This window comes from Hevea brasiliensis, chromosome 9 (genome assembly GCF_030052815.1).
Source record: "Hevea brasiliensis isolate MT/VB/25A 57/8 chromosome 9, ASM3005281v1, whole genome shotgun sequence".
Classification (NCBI taxonomy): Eukaryota; Viridiplantae; Streptophyta; class Magnoliopsida; order Malpighiales; family Euphorbiaceae; genus Hevea; species Hevea brasiliensis.
In genome coordinates, this window is record NC_079501.1 from 25615406 (window position 1) to 25636563 (window position 21158).

A 21158-nucleotide genomic window follows, 5' to 3' on the forward strand; every position below is an offset into this window, starting at 1 on the left:
TTAATTTTTTTTATGAAATTTTTAATTCAATTCTTTTCATAACACCAAAAAAATTTGTATTGAATAATTAAATCACTTGAACTCATTAGGTCATACTAGTACACCAATTTAACAACTAAAATCAATTGAGTTACATCAAATTATTATTATTTTTTATTTAATTTAATTATAAATTCAAATCAATTTAAGAATAAATTCACAGATTCAATTAGTTAATTTAATTTAAATTTAATAACACTATACTTTCAACCGCTAAATCAAAATAAAACTTCACAGATATGATGCTGCTTAGAACTTTTATATAACGGGTGAAAACCTTTATCACTTAATCATTGCGGGTTACCCATCAAAAAATTCTAAGACAAATTTGGAAATAATGATTGTGGTAGACAAAAGAATAAAAGGAACAGAAAGTGGGAGTGTTTTTCTTTGAAACCGATCCAACAATCCTGCTTTAAAAGATCTACTACGAATTCAATCACTTTATTCTAATTCTAATGGCATAATGTATAAGAACAAAGTCAAATTATAATAAAAGTCCAAAATATATATTTCACATCATTAGGAAATGCTCTATTTATCATCAATGATTTCAGCAAAAATATTAAACTTATTTTTTAAATTATTAAATTTTAAATTTTAATTAAATAAAAAAATCTGTTTATATTATTTTATTTTTCCTTTATTAGAATGGAAAAAAAAAATAAAGAGAAGAGATTTTTTTTCTTATTTTTTTAAATTTTTTCTGTTTAGATATTAAATAAAAAAAATGAAAGAGAAGAAATTTAATTTCTTAACTCATTGTAATTAATCGAAAATGTTTATCTCCGTATCTAAGAAGAATTAGTGTTATTTAATAAGGGTTATTAAAATAAATATAATAATTATTTATTCTATTTAAAAAAAAAAAATATTTTCTCATACTTTGATAATATATTTAAAGAATATAAAAAATAAAATTTATTTTATTTTTTTAATTAAATTTCTATTCATTTTCCATGCGCAATTTAAGATCCAAACACAGGGTGAGGAGCTTGGCCTGATTTGAAGAAAAAATGGATGGTAAGTGAAGGCACGGCATAGGCATAGGGCACCAGCGTAATTTTTCTTCAATAAAAACAATAAAACCGGAAAAAACAAAATTTTTTCCTGGTTTGGTGGGTGGTGCGAAATCGAACGCTTTGTCCTTCTCTCTCTCATTCTCTCCCATTGCGTTGCCTCCTCGATTTTGTTCCTGCAAATCCCTGCCTGGATCTGTAAGTTATTTTCCGTTTTCTTATTATTAAACTTATTTGTATCTTGTCATAGAGATCGAATGCATTCAATTCCACCCAATTTTGCTCTCTTGTGACATTTTCATCTTAAGTTATGCTTCTGCAACTTCTGAGCCATCTCCAAAACCCTAGATCTTGCTTTTTCGCCTTTTTATGGCTTTGATTTAGGTTCTTAATTTTTGGATCTCGAGGTTTTGGTTACATTAAAGCTCAAATTTTGAGGAGTTGGACGAGCAGAGCTGTAAATTGGGAACACAATTGGAGGGTATATAGGTTTTATTTTTGTAGATCGTTAGGGCAAAGAGTGTTATTTTAGATGGCTTCCAATCCTCCATGTCATGTGATGGAGGATCAGACGGATGAGGATTTCTTTGATAAATTAGTTGACGATGATTTTGGACCCACCAATTCTGATTCGGTCCCTAAGTTCACGGAGGGAAGCGATTCCGATGAGGCCAAAGCGTTTGCCAAGCTGAGTATTGAGGATGCAAGCGGTGAAGGTGGAGCTGAGGTGAAAGGCGAGAATGATTCTGTGCATGCCAGTGCAAGATTATCCGGTTTACATGTAGAAGAAAGTAATACTTTGGATTCATCCAACTCATTGGGGTCGAATACTATAGTTGAGTCAAATAATGATGGGATTGAATCAGAAGTTGTACCAGATCCAGTATTAACTAAAACTATCGAATCATCAAACTCAGGGGTTAAGGAGGTGGGATGGAGTTCATTTTATGCTGATTCTGTTCCTAACAGGAATCATGAATTTGGTTCGTATTCAGATTTTTTTAATGATTTGGGAGATACTTCCCAGGATTTTCCTGGGAAGGTTAATGAAGCTGCTAATTTAGAGAATAGTGATGGTTACAGATTGCATAATTCAGCCGGTTATGGGGAATATCAAGATGGAGCTCAAAGTTATGGTGGATCCGCTGAAGAGGGTGTAAATGGGCAGGATTTGAATAGCAGTCAGTATTGGGAGAACATGTATCCCGGGTGGAAATTTGATGCCAACACTGGGCAGTGGTATCAAGTGGATAGTTTTGATGCAACAGCCGTCCAAGAGAGTTCTAATGTTAGTGCAGCAAATGGATGGGCATCGGATGGAAAGGTAGAGCTGAACTATTTGCAGCAGACTTCACAATCTGTGGTGGGAACCATGGCTGAGACGAGCACGTCTGAGAGTGTCTCTACTTGGAATCAGGTATCACAGGGGACAAATAATGGTTACCCAGAACATATGGTTTTTGACCCACAATATCCTGGTTGGTATTACGACACAATAATGCAAGAGTGGCGCTCCCTGGAAAGCTACACATCATCTGTTCAATCAACAACTTTTCAAAATCATGATCAGCTGAAACACAATGAATTTGCTTCTGCTGATTCATATTCTCAAAATACCAACATTATTTATAGTGGATATGAGCAAGTTGACAATTATGGGTCACATGGCTATAATAGCCAAGACAAGCATGGTGGCTGGGGCAAGTCTTATGGTGACTACAATCATCAAGGTTTGAATATGTGGCAACCTGACACTGTTGCTAAGACTGATACTGTTTCAAATTTTGATAGAAACCAGCAGTTGCATAATTCTTATGATTCGAATGTGTCCATGTACAATCATGTGGAGCAGCAGAAATCTTTTAATTCTTTGGGAACTGTTCCCTCATATGACAAACTGAGTCAGGGTAATGTGAATGCTAATGGGTTTGTTGGGTCACAAAGTTTTATACCTAGTGGGAACTTCAGTCAGCAGTTTAATCAGGGAAATTTAAAGCAGAATGAACATATGAACGTTTCAAATGATTACTATAGCAGTCAGAAACCAGTAAATTTTTCTGTGAACAACCAGCAGTTTTCTCATGCTCACAACACTGGGATATCATCTGCTGGGCGTCCTCCACATGCCTTGGTTACGTTTGGATTTGGTGGAAAGCTTGTAGTAATGAAAGATGGTGGTTCAAGTTCTCTGGGGAACACATCATTTGGAAGTCAGGTGAAGCCTCTAAAATATTCTCTTTGGTGTTTTTCTTACAGACCCATTTGGTTTCTAAAAGGCTAGGGAAGTGAGTGAAATATAAATTGTCTTAAGTATATATGAGTTAATTATCTCAAAAGATAAAAAGGGGAAAAAGAAAGATGAAACTCGCTTTTGTTAATTTTATTCAACATTCTAAAGAGCTAATTGTGATTGCTTATTTTATAAAGGCATCTGTAGGAGGCTCAATATCTGTTCTGAATTTGATGGAGGTTATATCGGGAAATACCAACAATGCTCCAAATATTAGAGGCAGCACTTGTAATTATTTTCGTGCTCTCTGGCAACAATCATTTCCAGGTCCACTGGTGGGAGGCAACGTTGGAAGTAAAGAGTTGAATAAATGGATTGATGAGAGAATTGCTAATTGTGAATCAGCTGACATGGATTATAGAAAAGGAGAAGTACTGAAGTTGCTTCTCTCTTTGCTTAAAATAGCTTGTCAACATTATGGAAAACTTCGATCTCCTTTTGGCACTGATGCTTCTTTGACGGTAAATCACATATTTCTTTTTCAATCATTTTCATTGTAACTTAAATCTTATGGCAACTGTTGACTCTGAATGTTCTTGTATTTTGCCTGGATAGTTCCACTTAGGGTGTGCATTATGGTAAAGGAAGAAGACTTCTGCATTGCTATTTTTTTTGCATATATATTATGTATAAAAGCAGTTCTTTTCATGTGCTTTTTGTGAATAGATGTTGCAACTTGCAAGTGACCTGGTTCATAAAAGTTCGTTATATTCATTTTGGCAGAAACTCTAATATATCTCTCTCCTCTTCCCCTCCAACCTGAGCACTGCCAATGAAATGTTTTTTTTTCCCTTTTTTTTTCCCTCTTAGATTCTCCCCTTTTTATGTTCCTTGAATGTGATGTTTCTAAAAGAAACTTGGAATATCATGCTGTGGAAGACTCTTTCAAGTTCATTGAGGGTGAAATGAACTTTTAATAAATGAATTATGCACATTTGTTGCCATGAATTATCAGAGGGAGATTTGGCTGGAAAAGCATTAACGGGCCATTAAGCTCTAAAATAGAAAGAGTAGGAGGTTCAGCACACTCAGAGGAAAAGGTGGAAAATCTGATGTGCCAGAGGCAGAGGATGTCAGTGAAGTCTGCTTCATTTTATTTATGGGGAGCATTTTGTTATTTCCTCTGACTGTAGCTTGTGAGAATTTTGGGTTAATTTGCGCTGCTTTTTTATTAGATTTCCGAGTTTGAATTGCTTAGCTTTTTTTTTTTTTTTGTAACATGTCATCCTAATGTGGGCTTATAATTTTTTTTTTTCTCCCTTTGTGATAATATTATTGAAAAGCTAGATGTAGAAATAAGTAATGTAATTATTTTTTACAGGAGAGTGATGCTCCAGAATCAGCAGTTGCAAAACTTTTTGCATTTGCTAAGCAGAATGGCTCACGATTCAGTGATTATGGTGCTTTCAGCCACTGCTTGCAGAGTTTGCCATCTGAAGGACAAATTCAGGTATCCTATTAATCATTCTGCAACCTTGCACTGTTCTATAAGCATTTTATTGTTTTGTAAAAAATTTTGATTTATGTTTTAGGCAACTGCTTCTGAGGTACAAAATCTTCTGGTTTCTGGTAGAAAAAAAGAGGCTTTACAGTGTGCACAAGTAGGCCAGTTGTGGGGACCTGCGCTTGTTCTTGCATCACAGCTTGGTGATCAGGTTTTTTGTCCATTTTACTTGTGATTGATTTGTTTAGGTGCTTTCTTAGAGGAAAACTGTTGGGTATTTACTGCTCTGTTTATGTATGCGTACTTTTGGTGGTTGGATTGGTGGGGAAAATGCAGTTCTATGTTGATACGGTGAAGCAAATGGCACTTCGCCAGCTGGTGGTAGGATCACCTTTGCGGACATTATGTCTGCTAATTGCAGGGCAACCAGCTGATGTATTTTCCAATGGAACCACAACTGGTATTCCTGGTGCTATGTCTCAACAGCCTATCCAGGTGATATATTATGCTTTTATCTTTTTGCTACAGAATATTGTTAGGTGAAGCATTTAGCGTCTGCGATTGTTTTGTTTCTTCTAATGAAAAATCACATATTTTAGCATCAACGAATTTAGAGGGTGATTTGCCATAGTAAAAAAAGGTTTCTTATGAACAGCAAAATCAAAGAGAGAAGGATTTTGTTTTGAATTATATTGGCAATGCTGCTGAGCTTTACCTTTCTTTCTTTCTTATTCTTCTTCTTCTTCTTCTTCTTCTTCTTCTTCTTCTTTTTATTAGTATTATTATTGTTATTATTATTATTATTATTATTATTAAAATTTATTTGCAATAGTTATTTAGTTACCTCTTTTTTTGTTTTGTTACTAAGCCTTCTCAATGCTTTCTACTATGGTTCTAAGAGCTCATAGGCCTTGATATAGCTGTCATGTGACTGCCATCTTTTCATTTTACTATATTTCTTCCAGTAAATGCCTCTCCTCTAGGGGAAAAAAAAATGATGTATGATATTTCTTCCTGCAAATGCCACTCCTCTAGGGAAAAAAAAATTTATGTTTTTATTTATCTATATTCAGAAGTAATTATCAATGTTTGGCAATGAACTGCAGTTTGAGGCAAATGGCATGCTTGATGATTGGGAAGAGAATTTGGCTGTAATAACTGCAAACAGAACTAAAGATGATGAGCTTGTGATTATACATCTTGGAGATTGCCTATGGAAGGAAAGAAGTGAGGTATCTTATCTTTTCAAGTCATTTATTTGTCAGCTTCTTTCCAAAGTTTTTTGCCCTAAATCTGATCGAACATTAATTACTCAGATTACCGGTGCTCACATATGCTATTTAGTGGCGGAAACCAACTTTGAATCATATTCAGACAGTGCAAGACTGTGTCTTATTGGAGCAGACCACTGGAAGCATCCTCGTACCTATGCTAATCCAGAAGCTATTCAGGTGATCTTTGTTTATCTTCTTCTTCTCCTCTCTCTCTCTCTCTCTCTTTCTTCATGACTCTTGTTCATCTTTTATTTATTTTTCTATGTTGGGATGGCTTCTCATACTCACTTGTATTAATGCAAATTGGTATTTGTGGATCGGGAGATTGTACAATTAGTTGGAGCATAATCTTTTAGTTGCTTGAAGTGTTCTTCAAAATTCAGACTATATTTATAAAATTTAGTATGACAGAATCTGGAAATCTTCATTCTTTTTTTTTCCTTTTCTATCATGGGTTCCTGAATATTCTTGGTAAATTGTGCTTTTTGAGGAATCTTACCAAGTTGGTTTAATGGGTGTGTTGACAGAGAACTGAATTGTACGAATATTCAAAGGTGCTTGGCAACTCCCAGTATATCCTGCTACCATTTCAGCCATATAAGTTGATATATGCATATATGCTGGCTGAAGTGGGCAAAGTTTCTGATTCGTTGAAGTAGGTGGAAAATTTTTTCACGTTCAATGCTTTATGTAATTTTTCCTGTGGTTTTCTGAACCTGGTGAGTTGATTCAGGTACTGTCAGGCAATATTAAAATCTCTAAAGACTGGTCGTGCTCAAGAAGTGGAAACATGGAAACAATTAGTATTATCCCTTGAGGAGAGGATTAGAACCCATCAACAGGTGTTTATCTTGTAGTTCATAATTATGTTGCTCATTGTCATTTTTACCAACCAAACTTAACAAATATTGTGTGTCAGGGCGGATACGCTGCAAATTTGGCTCCAGCAAAGTTAGTAGGTAAATTGCTCAACTTTTTTGATACTACTGCACACCGTGTTGTTGGGGGTCTACCACCACCTGTACCAACAACGTCACAAGGTAATGAGCATCATCACCAGCCAATGGTGCCTAGGGTATCAGCTAGTCAGTCGACAATGGCCATGTCATCATTAATGCCTTCTGCTTCAATGGAGCCCATAAGTGAATGGGCAGCTGATGGCAATAGAATGACAATGCATAACAGAAGTGTTTCTGAACCAGATATTGGTAGAACTCCAAGACAGGTGGACAATTGTTTCCTACTTGAAAAGAATATATGCTCTAACTGCTTTAAGTTCATGCTTGTTATCTTGTAGAAAACTTATGATGTATTGTTGACTTGCGGGGTTATCAGGTTGAGTCGCCAAAGGAAGGAACCTCATCTAGTGCACAAAGCAAAACGTCAGGTTCAGGCACAGCATCTCGCTTTGGTCGTTTTGGTTTTGGTTCACAGCTTTTGCAAAAGACCGTAGGGCTAGTTTTAAGGCCCCGTTCAGATCGACAGGTAGATTTAATATTTGATGTTTCGCTGCTCTTTTTTTTTTTATCTGGAAAAATTATGGATAATTTTGGTAAGCGCGTTAATGATTGTTGTTGATAATTTTGATAAGCCTCTTAATGATTGTTGTCTGCATTTCTGAAGGCTAAATTGGGTGAAAAGAACAAATTCTATTATGATGAAAAGCTTAAGAGATGGGTAGAAGAAGGTGCTGAACCCCCAACTGAAGAAGCAGTCTTGCAACCCCCTCCAACAACTTCAGCCTTCCAGAACGGAATGTCTGACTACAACTTGCAATCTGCACTAAAGAGTGATGGATCTCCCACTAATGGGAGCCCAACATCTAAGACCCCAAATCCTGTGGAGCACTCTTCAGGGATTCCACCTATTCCAACCAGTTCAAATCAGTTCTCAGCTCGTGGGCGGATGGGTGTACGAGCAAGGTAATTTAGAAGCCTTTCTTTTCCTTACGTCACAATCACATTATGGGAAACTGAAAATACTTGTATAAAGGAATAAATGATAAAAAGATACCACCAAGCTAAACTATACATCCTTTTGACTAAATGTATTTAGGTTGGGGTGGGGGAGAGGAAAAAATGCCAACTGAGAAAGCTGTAAGCAGCTATTTCACTATCTTGGAATGCTCAGAAATACAAAGAATTGTATGAACTCTTTAGTAATTCATTGGATCAAGTTTTCTTGTTTCTTATACAAATTATTAAGCAATTAATTACAGTTAACCTTTTCCAGTTTCATGTCCTCAAGGGAGTGGCATGATTCTCTCCTGAAAATTAAAAACCATTTCACCTGGTCTTGGACCTGGCCTAACTGCTGTCTCCCTACTTCCAGGAGTGGTAAGTTTTGTTGGTAAGAAGTTAGGATACAGCCACCTTTGTTTCCTCTAGGAGAGTGAATTAGCTGCTATAGATAACACTTTTGAAAATTTAGAACTTCTGAATGCATTAATTTTATTCATTCATTTTTCCCATAGCATTGCAAGGCCAAATTGATATTCATTGTTATGTGGCAGGTATGTTGACACCTTCAACCAAGGAGTTGGAAGCTCGGCAAATTTATTCCGGTCACCTTCTGTTCCATCTGTCAAACCTGCTGTGTCTGCAAATGCTAAGTTTTTTATTCCCACGCCTCTTCTATCAAGTGAAAATTCAACAGAAACTATAGCTGAAAATGTACAAGAAAGTACAGGATTAGCTGAAAATCCTTCAACATCTGTTGATGACTCTTTCCAATCTCCCTCATCCTTTTCAAAAATGAACTTGCAAAGGTTCCCAAGCATGGATAATATTACAAGGGAGAGAGCGATAAATGGCAATGGCAATGTACCCATGTCATCTCACTCTCGACGGACAGCATCATGGAGTGGAAGTTTCAATGATGCGTTTAGCCCCCCAAAAATGGTGGAAACCAAACCTTTAGGAGAGGCACTGGGCATGCCTCCCTCATCTTTCATGCCTGGTGATCCTTCTATGACGCATATGCCAATGAATGGTAGCAGTATTGGAGATGAGCTTCATGAAGTGGAACTTTAGGGGAGTAATGAAGATGTAAATACCAAGTTTTGTTCCTTGTGATCAATACAATACTTGGGGTGGGCGTCATTATGCACATCTCAAAAAGGCACGTTGTTTGCAACAGCATCAGGATTCAGAAAAGAGAGTAAAATATGATCTGGACAAAATTACCCTAGTCAATTACCTCTCCTCTTAATTGTAAGTCGAAATGCCGTTGGCATATATTTTACTGCAAACTAAGCTTAGGGTTTATTTTAATGTCACAAGAGTTGCCTCAATCTAATGCTTGAGAAGCTGAGGTTTTTTTTTTTTTTTTTTTTTTTCAACTGCAAAACGAAGGCGGCCTTCCCAGGCATTGTTGTACAGTGCATTTGTTCATTTGTTGAAAACAGGAAATGTCTCTTGAGCATGATAGAAGCAAGCCCCTCAAAGGTCTTGTCGAGGGACTAAATAGTGTACTCATTTGGAATAGAATAAAACGTTTGGTTTGCTCAATTTTATTCTTTTATTACACCAAGGTGTAACTAGATTTTTGGTTGGAGTAGGCCCCCAAGGTCTTGTGAGGTGACTCGGCTGTCCTAATTGCAGTGTCAATTAATCTTAAATATGGAGCTTGTTATCTTCGTGCTAATTTGATTTCCCTAATTCAAAACTAGAAAAAATAAAAGAGAAAACTATACTCCAACAAAATCAACCCGATGGCGTAGTCAACTTTTAAGTAATTGGAGATGCTTAGTGACGACAACGCGATTCTGGCGGCAAATATAGCAAACGTAAATCGGATGCAGAAAATCCTTTAAAGGAGTTCTATTCTAAATAGGAAGTTAAAAAAAAAAAAAAAAGGACTTTTGGAGGCTCTTTCAATATAGGATGAGGATATATACCAACTTACAGATGCTTCATGTCTCTAATTATAGGGACGGTTGGTAAAACTTGATGAACTTTCAATTTAATAAAAGCGTTGACTGAATTTTAACAATTAAATCAACTCTCGTTAACAGAAAATTAAGATTCTAGAGATAAATAATTCACTAGAAGCATATGTTTTACATATTTGGTTAATGATCTATTTATAATATGAGAAATATATTGTAACAAAAGTTATCTATTTGCGTTTGCTCTTAAAAAAATTATGATTTTTTTTTTCAAATTATAAAAAATTTTGTGAATTGAATTTCATGTTTTGTGTTTTTGGGTTGAAGAAAACAAATTGAATTCAATTCTAGGAATGATTATTCAAAATAAATTCCTATTGAATTCGATGAAATTTGAAATGAGTTTCACAAAACTTATATAACATTTTTTAGGCAAAAACTCCTTACCAAAAAAAATTCCTCTCAATTATTTATCTTTTATTTAATCATATATCAATTCTACTTAAATATAAACATGAAATTGAATGTCAATCAACGTGTTAATTAGTTGGTTTATTCTAAAATACACTTAGTAATGACTATTTTTATATTGTTATATAAATCTCCTATATTATAAGTCATGTGAATTTATTTTATATTTATTATATTGGTTTATATATTTGTTAAATGTTATAAATTTATTAGGTATAGGATTTTTTTAATGATGTAGAAAATTATAATTTTTTAATTTTAATCTTGAAAATAGTTTAAAAGATAAAGGTAAATGAATTTCAATTATAAAATTATACCAAATATAAATTATATAGAGTTCAATTGAACGCTATATTTTAAATTATGTCATACCTAACAATGAAATTCATTTTAAATAAATTTTAAAGTTTATGATAGAATTGAGCAAACATCATGTATGTATGCAAAATTTTAAGAACTATGTTAGACTATCAGACGTGGGGCTTGAATGCATAGCGAACGACCATTGGAATGAGGATTTTATATTTATTGAAAAATATCCCTTTAAATCATAAAATCTTTGCACGTGGAAATCACCTACCGAGAATCACTGGCATTTGACGGCTAGGCATGGCTATGGCTTGTCAATTGGCGCCCATATCTTCCTTAAAAAAAAATGGAAGGACATGTTTTTTATTGTGTCCAAGTGCGGGGGTTTTGGTGATGCGAAGTCAAGTTGGGCCTTAGTAGCCGAAAACGTTCTTGCTGAAAAAGGATTTGAACAAAATTGGAAAGGTACATGTCGTCTGATTTAAAAAGTTGAGCAAAACAAATGTAATGAATCTTATGTCCTAATGTGCAGGCTTGTGAGCAAAGTCGGAAGATGAATTATCATCATTTGGTAGCCCTACAGTGTACTCATCGGTTTCAGTTTGCTTATGCACAGTGATCTCAAAAAGGTAATTGTTTTTAAAATATTATTAAGCGCACTCGATACATATGTATTATCTTTTTATAATCACATGAGACCCATATTTCTTATTATAAAGAGTGTTTACTTTTCTTTGAGAGAGAAAATACTATTTTTTAATGCTCTCAACATATTTAATAATTAGCCATTATTTTTAAAAAAAATATATAATTGTATAATTATTTTTATTCTATTGATTTGTCATACCATGTAATATACTGACACGATGTCACCACTTTTTTCTATAATTTTTCCAAATTAAGGGAAGGAGTTGGCCGGGTCAAAATAATCACTTAAAGGCCTAAATCCAATGTATCCCTTTCCATTATTGATCCCGAAGGCAGAGAAACAACCACTAACTAAGAAGTAATTATTTAATACCCTTGCTATTACATTAGGATTAAATATGAAATGACAAATTAATTATAAAATATCACTTAAATATAATAAATTATTATAATTTGAAAAAGAAAAAAAAAACTGTCTTAATTATATAAGAAAATTTGAATTTTATGGTATCCACTTATATATATATTTGCATGATTCTCATTAACTTACCATTTCATATAAATATCTTATATGGAATAACCATAATAATATATAATTTCCCTCAACTAAGATGCGAAGAAAAAAAAAAGAGACTTATTCCACTAACGAGGAGGCCCTTTCTTCGCAATTAGACATGGAGACCTTTATGTCTGCCATGCAAGAGTAAATGGTCAAGGCCATAGGGACGAAGGCTTCGGTAAACGAGCTGATAGTTGCCCGAACTTTGACCTAAATGGCTTTCATGCCAGGGGACCTATACCTGATTCAAGGGATGTGTGGTCAAGAGCTGACTGGAAATATGTAGCATCATTGTAATATTCCAGGTATGAATAGAATGTACGTTTGTCACTGCTATGCATAAAGTAAATATTTGACCTTTTGCCTTTGTGTGCTAGGCGTTGAATATGCAAACATCCCTTGCCGGGCACGTCTTTTTATTTGAATTGCCTGCAACTATAGCATGAAGTAAAAGGTGTAGCTTTGTTGGAGTTGGAAAAGGCAGAGAGCGATTGCACCCATTTGCAAGAGATGCATGATGACTATTAGTCACCTCTGAAAAATCAAAGGAGAGTTGATGCAGTTGGTTCCAAAAAATTTTCCGCTTTGAAGGAAGAAAGAGAGAAGTTGAGAGCGAGGTGGCGAGCAGATCAAAGCCGACTCTCTAAAATAGATGCTTTGGTGTTGCCCTGTCTCAAGAGAAAGAGGCTACGGTGCTTAAGCATAAAAAGGCATTGAAGAACATGACCTCCATTCTTAAAAGCTATCCAAATAGGATACTTGGAACCCTGTCGACCAACTATCGTGATATCGTCTTTCAGCACGTGGCGAAGATCAAAGTTGGCAAAGAGGCCCCTTCAATTTCGGTACCCGCTATGACTTTCGACATAATTGAGCCAGAATCCATGGTGATTTCAGGGCAGAAGTTTTTATAAGCTTGCGTTGTATTTATTTATTTATATTGGTTTATTAAACCAATAATTTTGTAAAGAACAGTTTGTAATGAAAAGAATTTTCTTGCAAGATCGTCTCCAAGGAACAAGTTTCACCGTAATGCAAGTCTACAAGGCATCTGCAGAAAAGGGAATATAGGGCACAAAATTTTTCCAAAGATTTAAGGACGAGAAGCTTGATTTTCTATCCCATAAGATGCGTCGGATTGATAGCAACTTTGTATGATTTTCCAGGAGAATAATGATGACAAACATATTGTCAAATGGATATCCAATATCCTTCCTTTCAGAATAATGATGAATATGTAACTCTATGTGAGGTCAATAGGTGATGTAATTACCGCCAGGCGATAGAAGAGTGTAGTTAAGGCTTTAGATGAATGAAACTTTTAAGATAAAATACATTAATTTAAATATTTTTTTTTAAATAAAATTTTATACAATATTAACAATCCGCCAATAATCCCTGATAAAGGCAGTCATGTCAGGCGGAACAATATTTTACATAAGAGGTTTCCTAAACTATAATTTCAAAGCTGAAGGCAGGGAGAAAATGAAGCCAACAGATTTAACGAATACCTATCAGAAGGTTAGTAAAAGTCCGAAAAGAGAGAACCATATCACATCTGACTAATTTTGCTATCAAAATTCAGCTGAACCGGATGCCCTAGGGAAAGGTATAGCATCTCTTATATTTTCTATTGCAGTTGTAAATTGCACCAGTCTTTCAAAGCCAGGTCCAAAACCCGCATGACGAACTGGTCTAGCAATATATGAAAAATAAAAAAGAGAGATCAGAATGCCTTTTTTTTTTGTCCATCCCATACTCAAAGGATAGATGCAGTTAAATAATTATCATATGAATGTCCCAACACCTTCTGTACTACACAATTCAACCTCTTATGACATCCTAGCATCAAAATTTTCTCCATTGGTCCAAGTCCAACAGCTAGAAGAATATACCAAGTATATCCGTCAATTAGGATTTAATAGCAGCTTATTTGAACTGATACAGATTGGGCCAGCATCTTGACCATAAAAAAAAAAAAAAAAAACCAAACATGCCTAATTTAATCTAAGCACATGCAAATGCCTTTGCATAGTCTTAATATGATGACTTCATTAAGAACATACATTTTTGGCGCCCCTCTCCCTCTCAGGTTCATTTTCTTAAGAATCACTCTAGAGTTCCTCACATCTACCTTGATTTGCACCTTAAGGAATCATTCATGCAGAAGACCCCTCCACCCAAATGAACCTTCAAGAAAATAATTGCTGGCATGATTGTCATTTGTGGGAGCCCCTCACCACAGTGGGTCAGAGAAAATGTATTGAGTAGAAACATTGTTTTCTACTAGTCATTCTTGCTTAGTAGATATGACAACGAACTTAGAAGAAACTAGAATTTACGCAATTGATTTCAACATATGCCAATCTCACCAACAATCTGCGAGAATCATTAGCTTCAATGAGTACATTTCTGACCTGAACCATAATGACACAGGTCAAGATACCACCAGTAGCTGTCCTTGTTTAGCCTCAAGCCGTTTAAGGAATGAGATGAGCTAGATGAGTTGACTGGGCTGGATAAGTTGACTTAGGTGGGCTGAATATGATGGACAGTGCTGTATTCTGTTATTTGGTAGGGATTAGTATAAATAAGGGAAGAATAGTTATAATTGGGCATTCTAAGAATCAATAATAAATGCAGAATTCTTCTTTCTCTCTTCTTCTCTAATTCTAATCTCATCCCTTTCTAATTCTCTTCTCACCCAGTCCCTTTCTATCTCTCTCTTCCTATTTTTCTATTTCAGTAATTGTGTAGGTCTGATATGTAACAAATTGGTATCAGAGCACTGTTTTTGAGTGGGCTTGCTTTCAAATCAGTTTGTGGGAGTTGCAACCATGGGAGGTAAGTGATAGTCTTCCAAATTCTGAGTCTGCCCTAAAATTTCTTCCCTTCTTTTCCTTTATTTTCTTCTTCTTCTCGGCAGATCCTGCTCTTCTTTCTTTCTTTCTAGAAATTCTTGAATCAAATTTCTTTCCTTTTTTGTTTTTTTTTTTTCTTTCTTCTATTTTTCTTCTTAAATTTTTCACTTTAAGCATTTCAAGAAACATGTTTCTTGAAATTCTTGAAAAATCTTTTTCCTCTCCCTCGTTCTTCTCTCTTGTGAGCTGCCTTATTCCCTTTTCTCCTCTATCAAATTCTTCTCAATTTCCCTATTTTCAATTTTTGGCCTGTTAGGGTTTCAAAATCAAGACCTATTTTGTCAAATTTCAGAAATAACTGAAATAAAAAAAAATCTTTCTTTCCTCTTTATTTTTCTTCCTTCTCTGTAAAATTTTTTCTTTCTATTTCTGTAGTTTCTTCTCTATTCTTCTTTTTCACAATTTTTCTTCTTTCTTTCTCTATAATTTTCTTCCAATTCTAGTATCAATTCCTTATCCCTGCTCAAGTCTGATTTTCTTTTACTATTTTCTTCATCAAAAGTTCTTGGAAATAAAATACAATCAAAGCATCAAACCATGGACATACAATTTTGGAAACAAAAGTATCTTAAGAGAATGCTAGAACTTTTTGAAAGAAGAGTAACATAGGAATTGTTGTATCAAAGATGGCAAAAAGTAGATAAGTTGTTAGAAGAGCAAATTGAAAGGCTAAAGAAATCGTCTCAAGAAGCACAACCCAAAAGTTAATTTCAAGATTTGGAGTTAAGATCCCAAATTCCAAAGGGTTTTATAGAAAACGAAAAAAAAAAAAAAGAAAAGAAAATGTTATAGCCTTTACTAATGAAGATGCATTCGAATTGTGTCTTGCACAATGAGGGAAAACATTACAAGATCTAGAGCAGGATTTTCTACCTCATATGTCTTGTACAAACTAAGGTTCAGAGGAGAAGAATGATGAAGATGTAGACGACAACAACCACGGGATCGAAGTTTATTGGGGTGATGACAGGGATTTGGAAAAGAACAAGGAGAGTGTGGCTAAGGAGGAGACCGTCTCCCTTGATCATAAGATTCAGGGGGATGGAGATGCGAAGAAGTCAATTCAAAAGGAGGAGCAAAAATTTCAAATTCTCAAAGATTCTATTCAGTAAAGCTTTGAGAATGATGTTAATGGTGTAAATGATGAGAACGCTCAGGGTTTTGAGAATGTTGACATTTTTTAAGCTTTCCTAAATCCAAGTTTTCAAGAACTGGAGCTTGGAAAAATTTCAGAAGCTGGCCATGTAGATTCAAGCAACCTGGTTCAGCACGGGCATGATCTTGCAATTCTTATGGGCAAAGCATCAAAGATTGATGAGTACGAAGAAGCTACTGATTTACTAAATGCAACATTAGCTGCAAGTGATCTTGATTTGATAGATATATTGGATAACCAACTCATCTCAAGAGAAAAACATATGAAAAGGGTGTTGCATCCAGGGAAAGTGATTAGGTTTTACTCTGTCAATGGAAATATTACTGCAGGAGAAGATGTGGAAGTTTATGAAGAGGATAGAGGTGGAAAGGAGTTTTGGAGTTTTGGGAATAATATATTGGAGATAAGATCATGTAGGCATATAATGCTCAAAGAGAATGAATTTGAAATGTGGAGGAGGCAGAAGAAGAAAATCCAATTTTGTCAACGGAGGATTTCTGAATTGGAAATGTCGTGGAATTGGAAATGCCAATAATGATGATAATAATGCCTATCTTCCCAATTTTTCACTTCAAAAGTCTTGATGCAGATGGGTAGAGATTCAACAAACATATAGGGGTTAGCTTCTTGTATTCATTTTTGGGGACAAGAATGATTTCAAGGGATGGGGAATGTTATGACTAAGGGATGGGATGAGTAAATGAGTTGACTGGGCTGGATAAGTTGACTTAGGCGGGTTGAATGTAATGGACAGGGTAGTATTCTGTTATTTTGCAAGGGTTAGTTTAAATAGGGGAAGAATAGTTGTAATTGGGCATTCTAAGAATCAATAACAAATGTAGAATTCTATTTTTTTCTTTTCTTCTCTAATTCTAATCTCATCCCTTTCTATTTCTCTTCTCACCCAGTCTAATTCTCTTCACACCCAGTTCCTCTCTCTCTCTCTCTCTCTCTCTCTCTCTCTCTCTCTCTCTATATATATATATATATATATATATATATATTCTCTATTTCAATAATTATGCAGGTCTGATATGTAACAACAATCTTCCAGATATTCAAGTCGCTCCTCTTTGACTTCCACCAATAAGTTCCCCAACTTGACAAATGAAAAGAAAAATGATGACATTCTTATACAAAATAGTTGCATTGAGACCACTTTTTGTTAAAGCTAGTTTTTGTGTCATTTCTTGAATTTTCCCAAATTTATGTCAAAATTATTTTATTTGTTTTTTCACTAACAATTAAAATGAGATGGACAATTGGATCACCATAATCTCATTTCAAAACTCTTGTAAATTATGATATTATCAGAATTCCCATATAGTGTTGACTAAGGATTTTTCAGTAATATTGACCGCTTCTCTTTCAAGCAATGATCCTCCCTATTAGTATTTTCCTATGTACAGTCGAACATGTTGGAAGAAAACATTCAAACTTAGGCATTCAGATTGGCAGAAGTAGAATGGGAAATCTAGGTGACAATCTTTCTCTTAAGATTTGTCCTCTAAAGCTAGATGGAACAAATTAACTTGCTTGGTCAAGGTCTTGCCTTTTGTTCATTTAAGCTCGAGGTTTTAAAGGTTACACCACAAGAAGTACACTTAAACTGGCCACTGTTGACTCAACTTTTAGCAAATGGAAATCTGAAAACTTCTTATTTAATTATGTCATGGCTGATCAACCCAATGAAACCTCAAATTGCTCAAGGTGATCTTCTGCTCGATACAACTCAAAAAATTTGGAATGTTGTTGTTCAAAGTTATTCTCAATTGGGCAATGATGCTCAAATATAAGAGCTTTGAAAGAAAGTTCATAAAACAAAGCAAGGTGAAATGACTATCACAATATTTTACTGAATTTAGTGGCTTAAGGAAAGAACTTGATTGTTACTAAGACTTCCAAGCATCATGTCCTGAAGATGCAACTCAATTTTAGAAATTGATGAAGAAAGAACTATGTATGACTTTCTTATGAGATTGAATGATTAGTACGACCAGATACAAGTTTAGGTACTCGGGAAAGATCCTTTTCCATCTTTATGAAAAACTTATTGTTTTGTGCAACAAGAGGAGAGTTGATGTTGTGTTATATTGCATATTATTCCTATTGATTGATCCAACATGATAGCAAATCTCCTTGTAAACTTATTAAAATTAGTGATCATGGTATGTTAGAAAATCATCATCTTAAATGTGATTATTGTGGAAAACCTAGGCACACTAAAGAGAATTGTTGGAAGCTATTAATGATACAAAGTTAAAGAAGCTATGGTTGGAGAGATGAGACCCTTAACAAAAAATAAAATTTAGGAGCTTGCTACTCTTCCATTGGAAAGAAACCAGTAGAGTACAAATGGGTATTTATTGTAAAGCACAAAGTGGATAGATTTGTTGAAAGATATAAAGGTCAGTTGATGGCAAAGGGTTTCACTCAGACCTATGGTATGGACTACCAAGAAATATTTGCTTCTGTTGGAAATATGAACTCCATTAGAATTCTCATGTTATGTGTAGCCTATCTTGCTTCGGATTTACAACAGTTTATATCAATAATGTATTTTTGCATAGAGATCTGGAAGAAGTAGTTTATATGGAAATTCCTCCAACCTTTGTATTGACATAACTCAAGAAATGGTCTGTCATTTGAAGAAGGCATTATATGGCTTGAAGCAGCCACTCAGAGCATGGTATGACAGATTCAATAAGGCCATGGTTTCCTTTGGTTATCAACAAAGCAATGTTGGCCATACCATATTTATCAAGCACTATAATGGTGAGCTTAGGATACTTATTATTTAAGTTGATGATATACTAATAACAAGAGATAACTTTTGAGAAAATGGCTAAGTTGAAAAGATATCCAATTTAAGAATTTGAAATAAAAAAACTTGGTAAGTTACAATATTTTCTTGGTATAGAAGTCAGGTCTGATAAGGAATTATTTATCTCTCAACGAAAATATGTCTTAGATTTTCTTAATGAAATAGGCTCTAATTGAGGCCAATCATAAATTACAAGCTGACAATGGGAAACCTATTGATGCTGGTTGCTATCAAAGACTGATGGCACTACAATGTCATAAGCAGCTTTTGACATCCTTCATCTGAGCAGATTCTCTCTCTCTTGGTCCTGCACATGATTCGATGCAAATAAAGTCTCATCGTGGTTCCTGTCCTTTGCCCACATCCTGCTATAGTGCCCAGTTTGGGTTGGATGCCAAAAAATGCCTAGAGCTTTTGTTTTTATTCCTTTTTATGCCTAAAGCTGACTAATATATAACCATTCATATGGATGACTCGTGAATATAAACATGCCTATTAACTGAAAAATTACTTGAAATGGAAAATGCATGATGTAAAGCCAGTAGGAAGAGCAAAATTCTCCAATCAAATCACATCAAAATAATTCCACATTTAACTAGATGTCAAGAAATACCATACCACCACCAGTTTGTTGACCTTCAGTTACAATTTTTGTTTTGACCCGTGGCTCTTCACCACAGTCTCTTGTAACCATATTGATGCACCAGTTACCATCGAGCGAGATTCTACCAATTAACAAACTCCATGCTAAATAAAAAGAAAGTTACAACAATATAGACCACAAAGAATGTGAAAACATCCAGGTAGTGGACAAACAGCAAGAACTTTATATTTTAGTGAAGGATGGCAAGAATTGTACAGCTTAACTTTTATAGACAAATACTTCGTGATAGAAAACCAGTTTATAGGAGAAAAAAAGAATTACAGTCACTGCCAGTACTTTATATGATGATTAATTGAAACAACTATACTGCAACGGATCACAAGTAAATGTTCAATTACCTAATTGATACTGAAATAGACAGAATCTTTAATATCGATGTTGCAAAAATTCTTAAAGAAAATGCTAGAAGCTGAGATGTCAAGTGCAAAATTATTTAGTCCCACATATGCAAATTCAAAAAAACCATTAATCTATTGCTCATGGTGACACAATACCTGATCATAACCTTCCGCTTCCACATCCATTACACATTGCATGTTTGACAGACATGAACCATCACTAACCTGAATGCATATATTAGATAATTACCATACAGGTTAAGAAGCTATACTTTGTCAACAAAAATACGTCAAAAAAAGAAGCACCAAACCCTCCATTCATATCTTATTTCATCTAATAACTAGAAATTCCACTGGATTAACACCATCCAGCTTACATTTACTTGCTTAGAAAATACACACTTCTACAAAAGGAAAATGACTTTTGTAAAAGAAAAATGAAACTGAGAGAAAAGAAAAGGGAGAAAAAATGAACTTTATTCAAATCATTAAATCAAGCTCATTTTCAAAATTATGGTTTCTTCCATCGTAAGTAAATCACCATTACCTCCATGAACGTAACGCTACTCTGGACTCGAAGTGTCCGGACCCATCCCATCACAACAAGGGTCTGCCCGACCCGATTCAACCCTTCGTCGGGTCCACCCTTTATATCAGCTATCTTCAACTTCTTCCTGAAGAGCCCAACTCTATCCCCCATTTCGCCTCTCCGGTCTTCCTTGAATTCCGGTTTGGTCTTCTCACCGGAATGCAGAGCACTGGAAATCACGGTGCAGAAGGACCTCGGATGGGACTCGCCCGGAAGTGGTAGAAGCCGGAAGAATTTTGGCGGGAAAGCATGGGGTTTTAGCAGGGTTTTGGGAATTTTAGGGAGGGTTCTAGGATTTGATTTGGTGAAGGAGAGGAATCGGAGGGTTGAGCAGCGGCGGAACCGGAGAGGAGTAGCTGGTGCTAAAGCAGCTTCTTCGTTTTCCTATTTTGGGTTTGGCTCGGATTTGTAGCGGCTGCTGGAGGTTTTATGTCCGCTGTTGTTGTTACCTTATTCGGCGATATATTACGCAAAGAACCTTTTTCTTCGACTTTTTTCTGTGGACGCCTCTTCATTTTATGTTAATTGTGAATATTACCCCATTTTTAATTGTTTCTACAAGATTGGACCAGTAGTCCACCTCGTGCCTTGGGACCTGCGAGCACTCACCAGCAACAGTACCAAATCAATTACCCTGTTCACGGCGCAAGAAGGCATAGGCAGAGAACGAAGAGTTGGTTCTGTCCCTTTCCTTGCGTTCCTGAGCCAACCTAATCAGCAATTA

At 35.2% G+C, this 21158-nt stretch overlaps 2 protein-coding genes across 9 annotated transcripts; one reads left to right on the forward strand and one right to left on the reverse strand.

The window, feature by feature from the left end:
- The first annotated feature begins 1032 nt into the window (after positions 1-1032).
- LOC110637646 (protein transport protein SEC16B homolog) lies at positions 1033-9575 on the forward strand. Of its 2 annotated transcripts, XM_058153544.1 has the most exons (14): positions 1033-1256; positions 1466-3273; positions 3486-3809; positions 4670-4798; positions 4881-5003; positions 5129-5287; positions 5899-6024; positions 6109-6243; positions 6594-6721; positions 6800-6908; positions 6986-7291; positions 7402-7551; positions 7690-7988; positions 8579-9575. In XM_058153544.1, the coding sequence occupies exons 2-14, from the start codon at positions 1591-1593 to the stop codon at positions 9096-9098; spliced, it is 4191 nt and encodes a 1396-aa protein (XP_058009527.1). In that variant the 5' UTR covers positions 1033-1256; positions 1466-1590; the 3' UTR covers positions 9099-9575. The 2 variants fall into 2 exon arrangements, with proteins under 2 accessions (XP_058009527.1, XP_058009526.1); XM_058153543.1 differs by having other exon boundaries at positions 1033-3273.
- A 3676-nt stretch (positions 9576-13251) lies between these two features.
- LOC110637606 (asparagine--tRNA ligase, chloroplastic/mitochondrial) lies at positions 13252-20872 on the reverse strand. 7 transcript variants are annotated; one of them, XR_009151347.1, is made up of 4 exons: positions 20393-20872; positions 20002-20070; positions 19462-19590; positions 18866-19150 (listed from the first exon to the last, which is right to left on the reverse strand). XR_009151347.1 is itself a non-coding variant. In XM_021787795.2 (3 exons), exons 1-3 carry the CDS (start codon positions 20543-20545, stop codon positions 13573-13575), a joined length of 282 nt encoding a protein of 93 aa, XP_021643487.2. In that variant the 5' UTR covers positions 20546-20872; the 3' UTR covers positions 13252-13572. The 7 variants fall into 7 exon arrangements, 6 of the variants coding, with proteins under 6 accessions (XP_021643487.2, XP_021643488.2, XP_021643486.2 ...); XM_021787795.2 differs by lacking the exons at positions 18866-19150; positions 19462-19590 and adding an exon at positions 13252-13632; XM_021787796.2 differs by lacking the exons at positions 18866-19150; positions 19462-19590 and adding an exon at positions 13252-13637.
- Between the last annotated feature and the right edge of the window lie 286 nt (positions 20873-21158).

Excerpts from the sequence above, each read along its gene's own strand:
- LOC110637646 (XM_058153543.1), top strand. The coding sequence starts at position 1,591 with ATGGCTTCCAATCCTCCATGTCATGTGATGGAGGATCAGACGGATGAG. Across the intron at positions 6,025-6,108 it reads TATGGAAGGAAAGAAGTGAG|ATTACCGGTGCTCACATATG; the intron begins GTATCTTATCTT and ends TTAATTACTCAG. Across the intron at positions 7,292-7,401 it reads TTGGTAGAACTCCAAGACAG|GTTGAGTCGCCAAAGGAAGG; the intron begins GTGGACAATTGT and ends CGGGGTTATCAG.
- LOC110637606 (XM_021787794.2), bottom strand. The coding sequence starts at position 20,545 with ATGGGGGATAGAGTTGGGCTCTTCAGGAAGAAGTTGAAGATAGCTGAT. Across the intron at positions 20,071-20,392 it reads GTAGCGTTACGTTCATGGAG|GTTAGTGATGGTTCATGTCT; the intron begins GTAATGGTGATT and ends ATATGCATTCAG. Across the intron at positions 14,507-20,001 it reads AAGCGGAAGGTTATGATCAG|AATACAGCACTGTCCATCAT; the intron begins GTATTGTGTCAC and ends ACCAAATAACAG.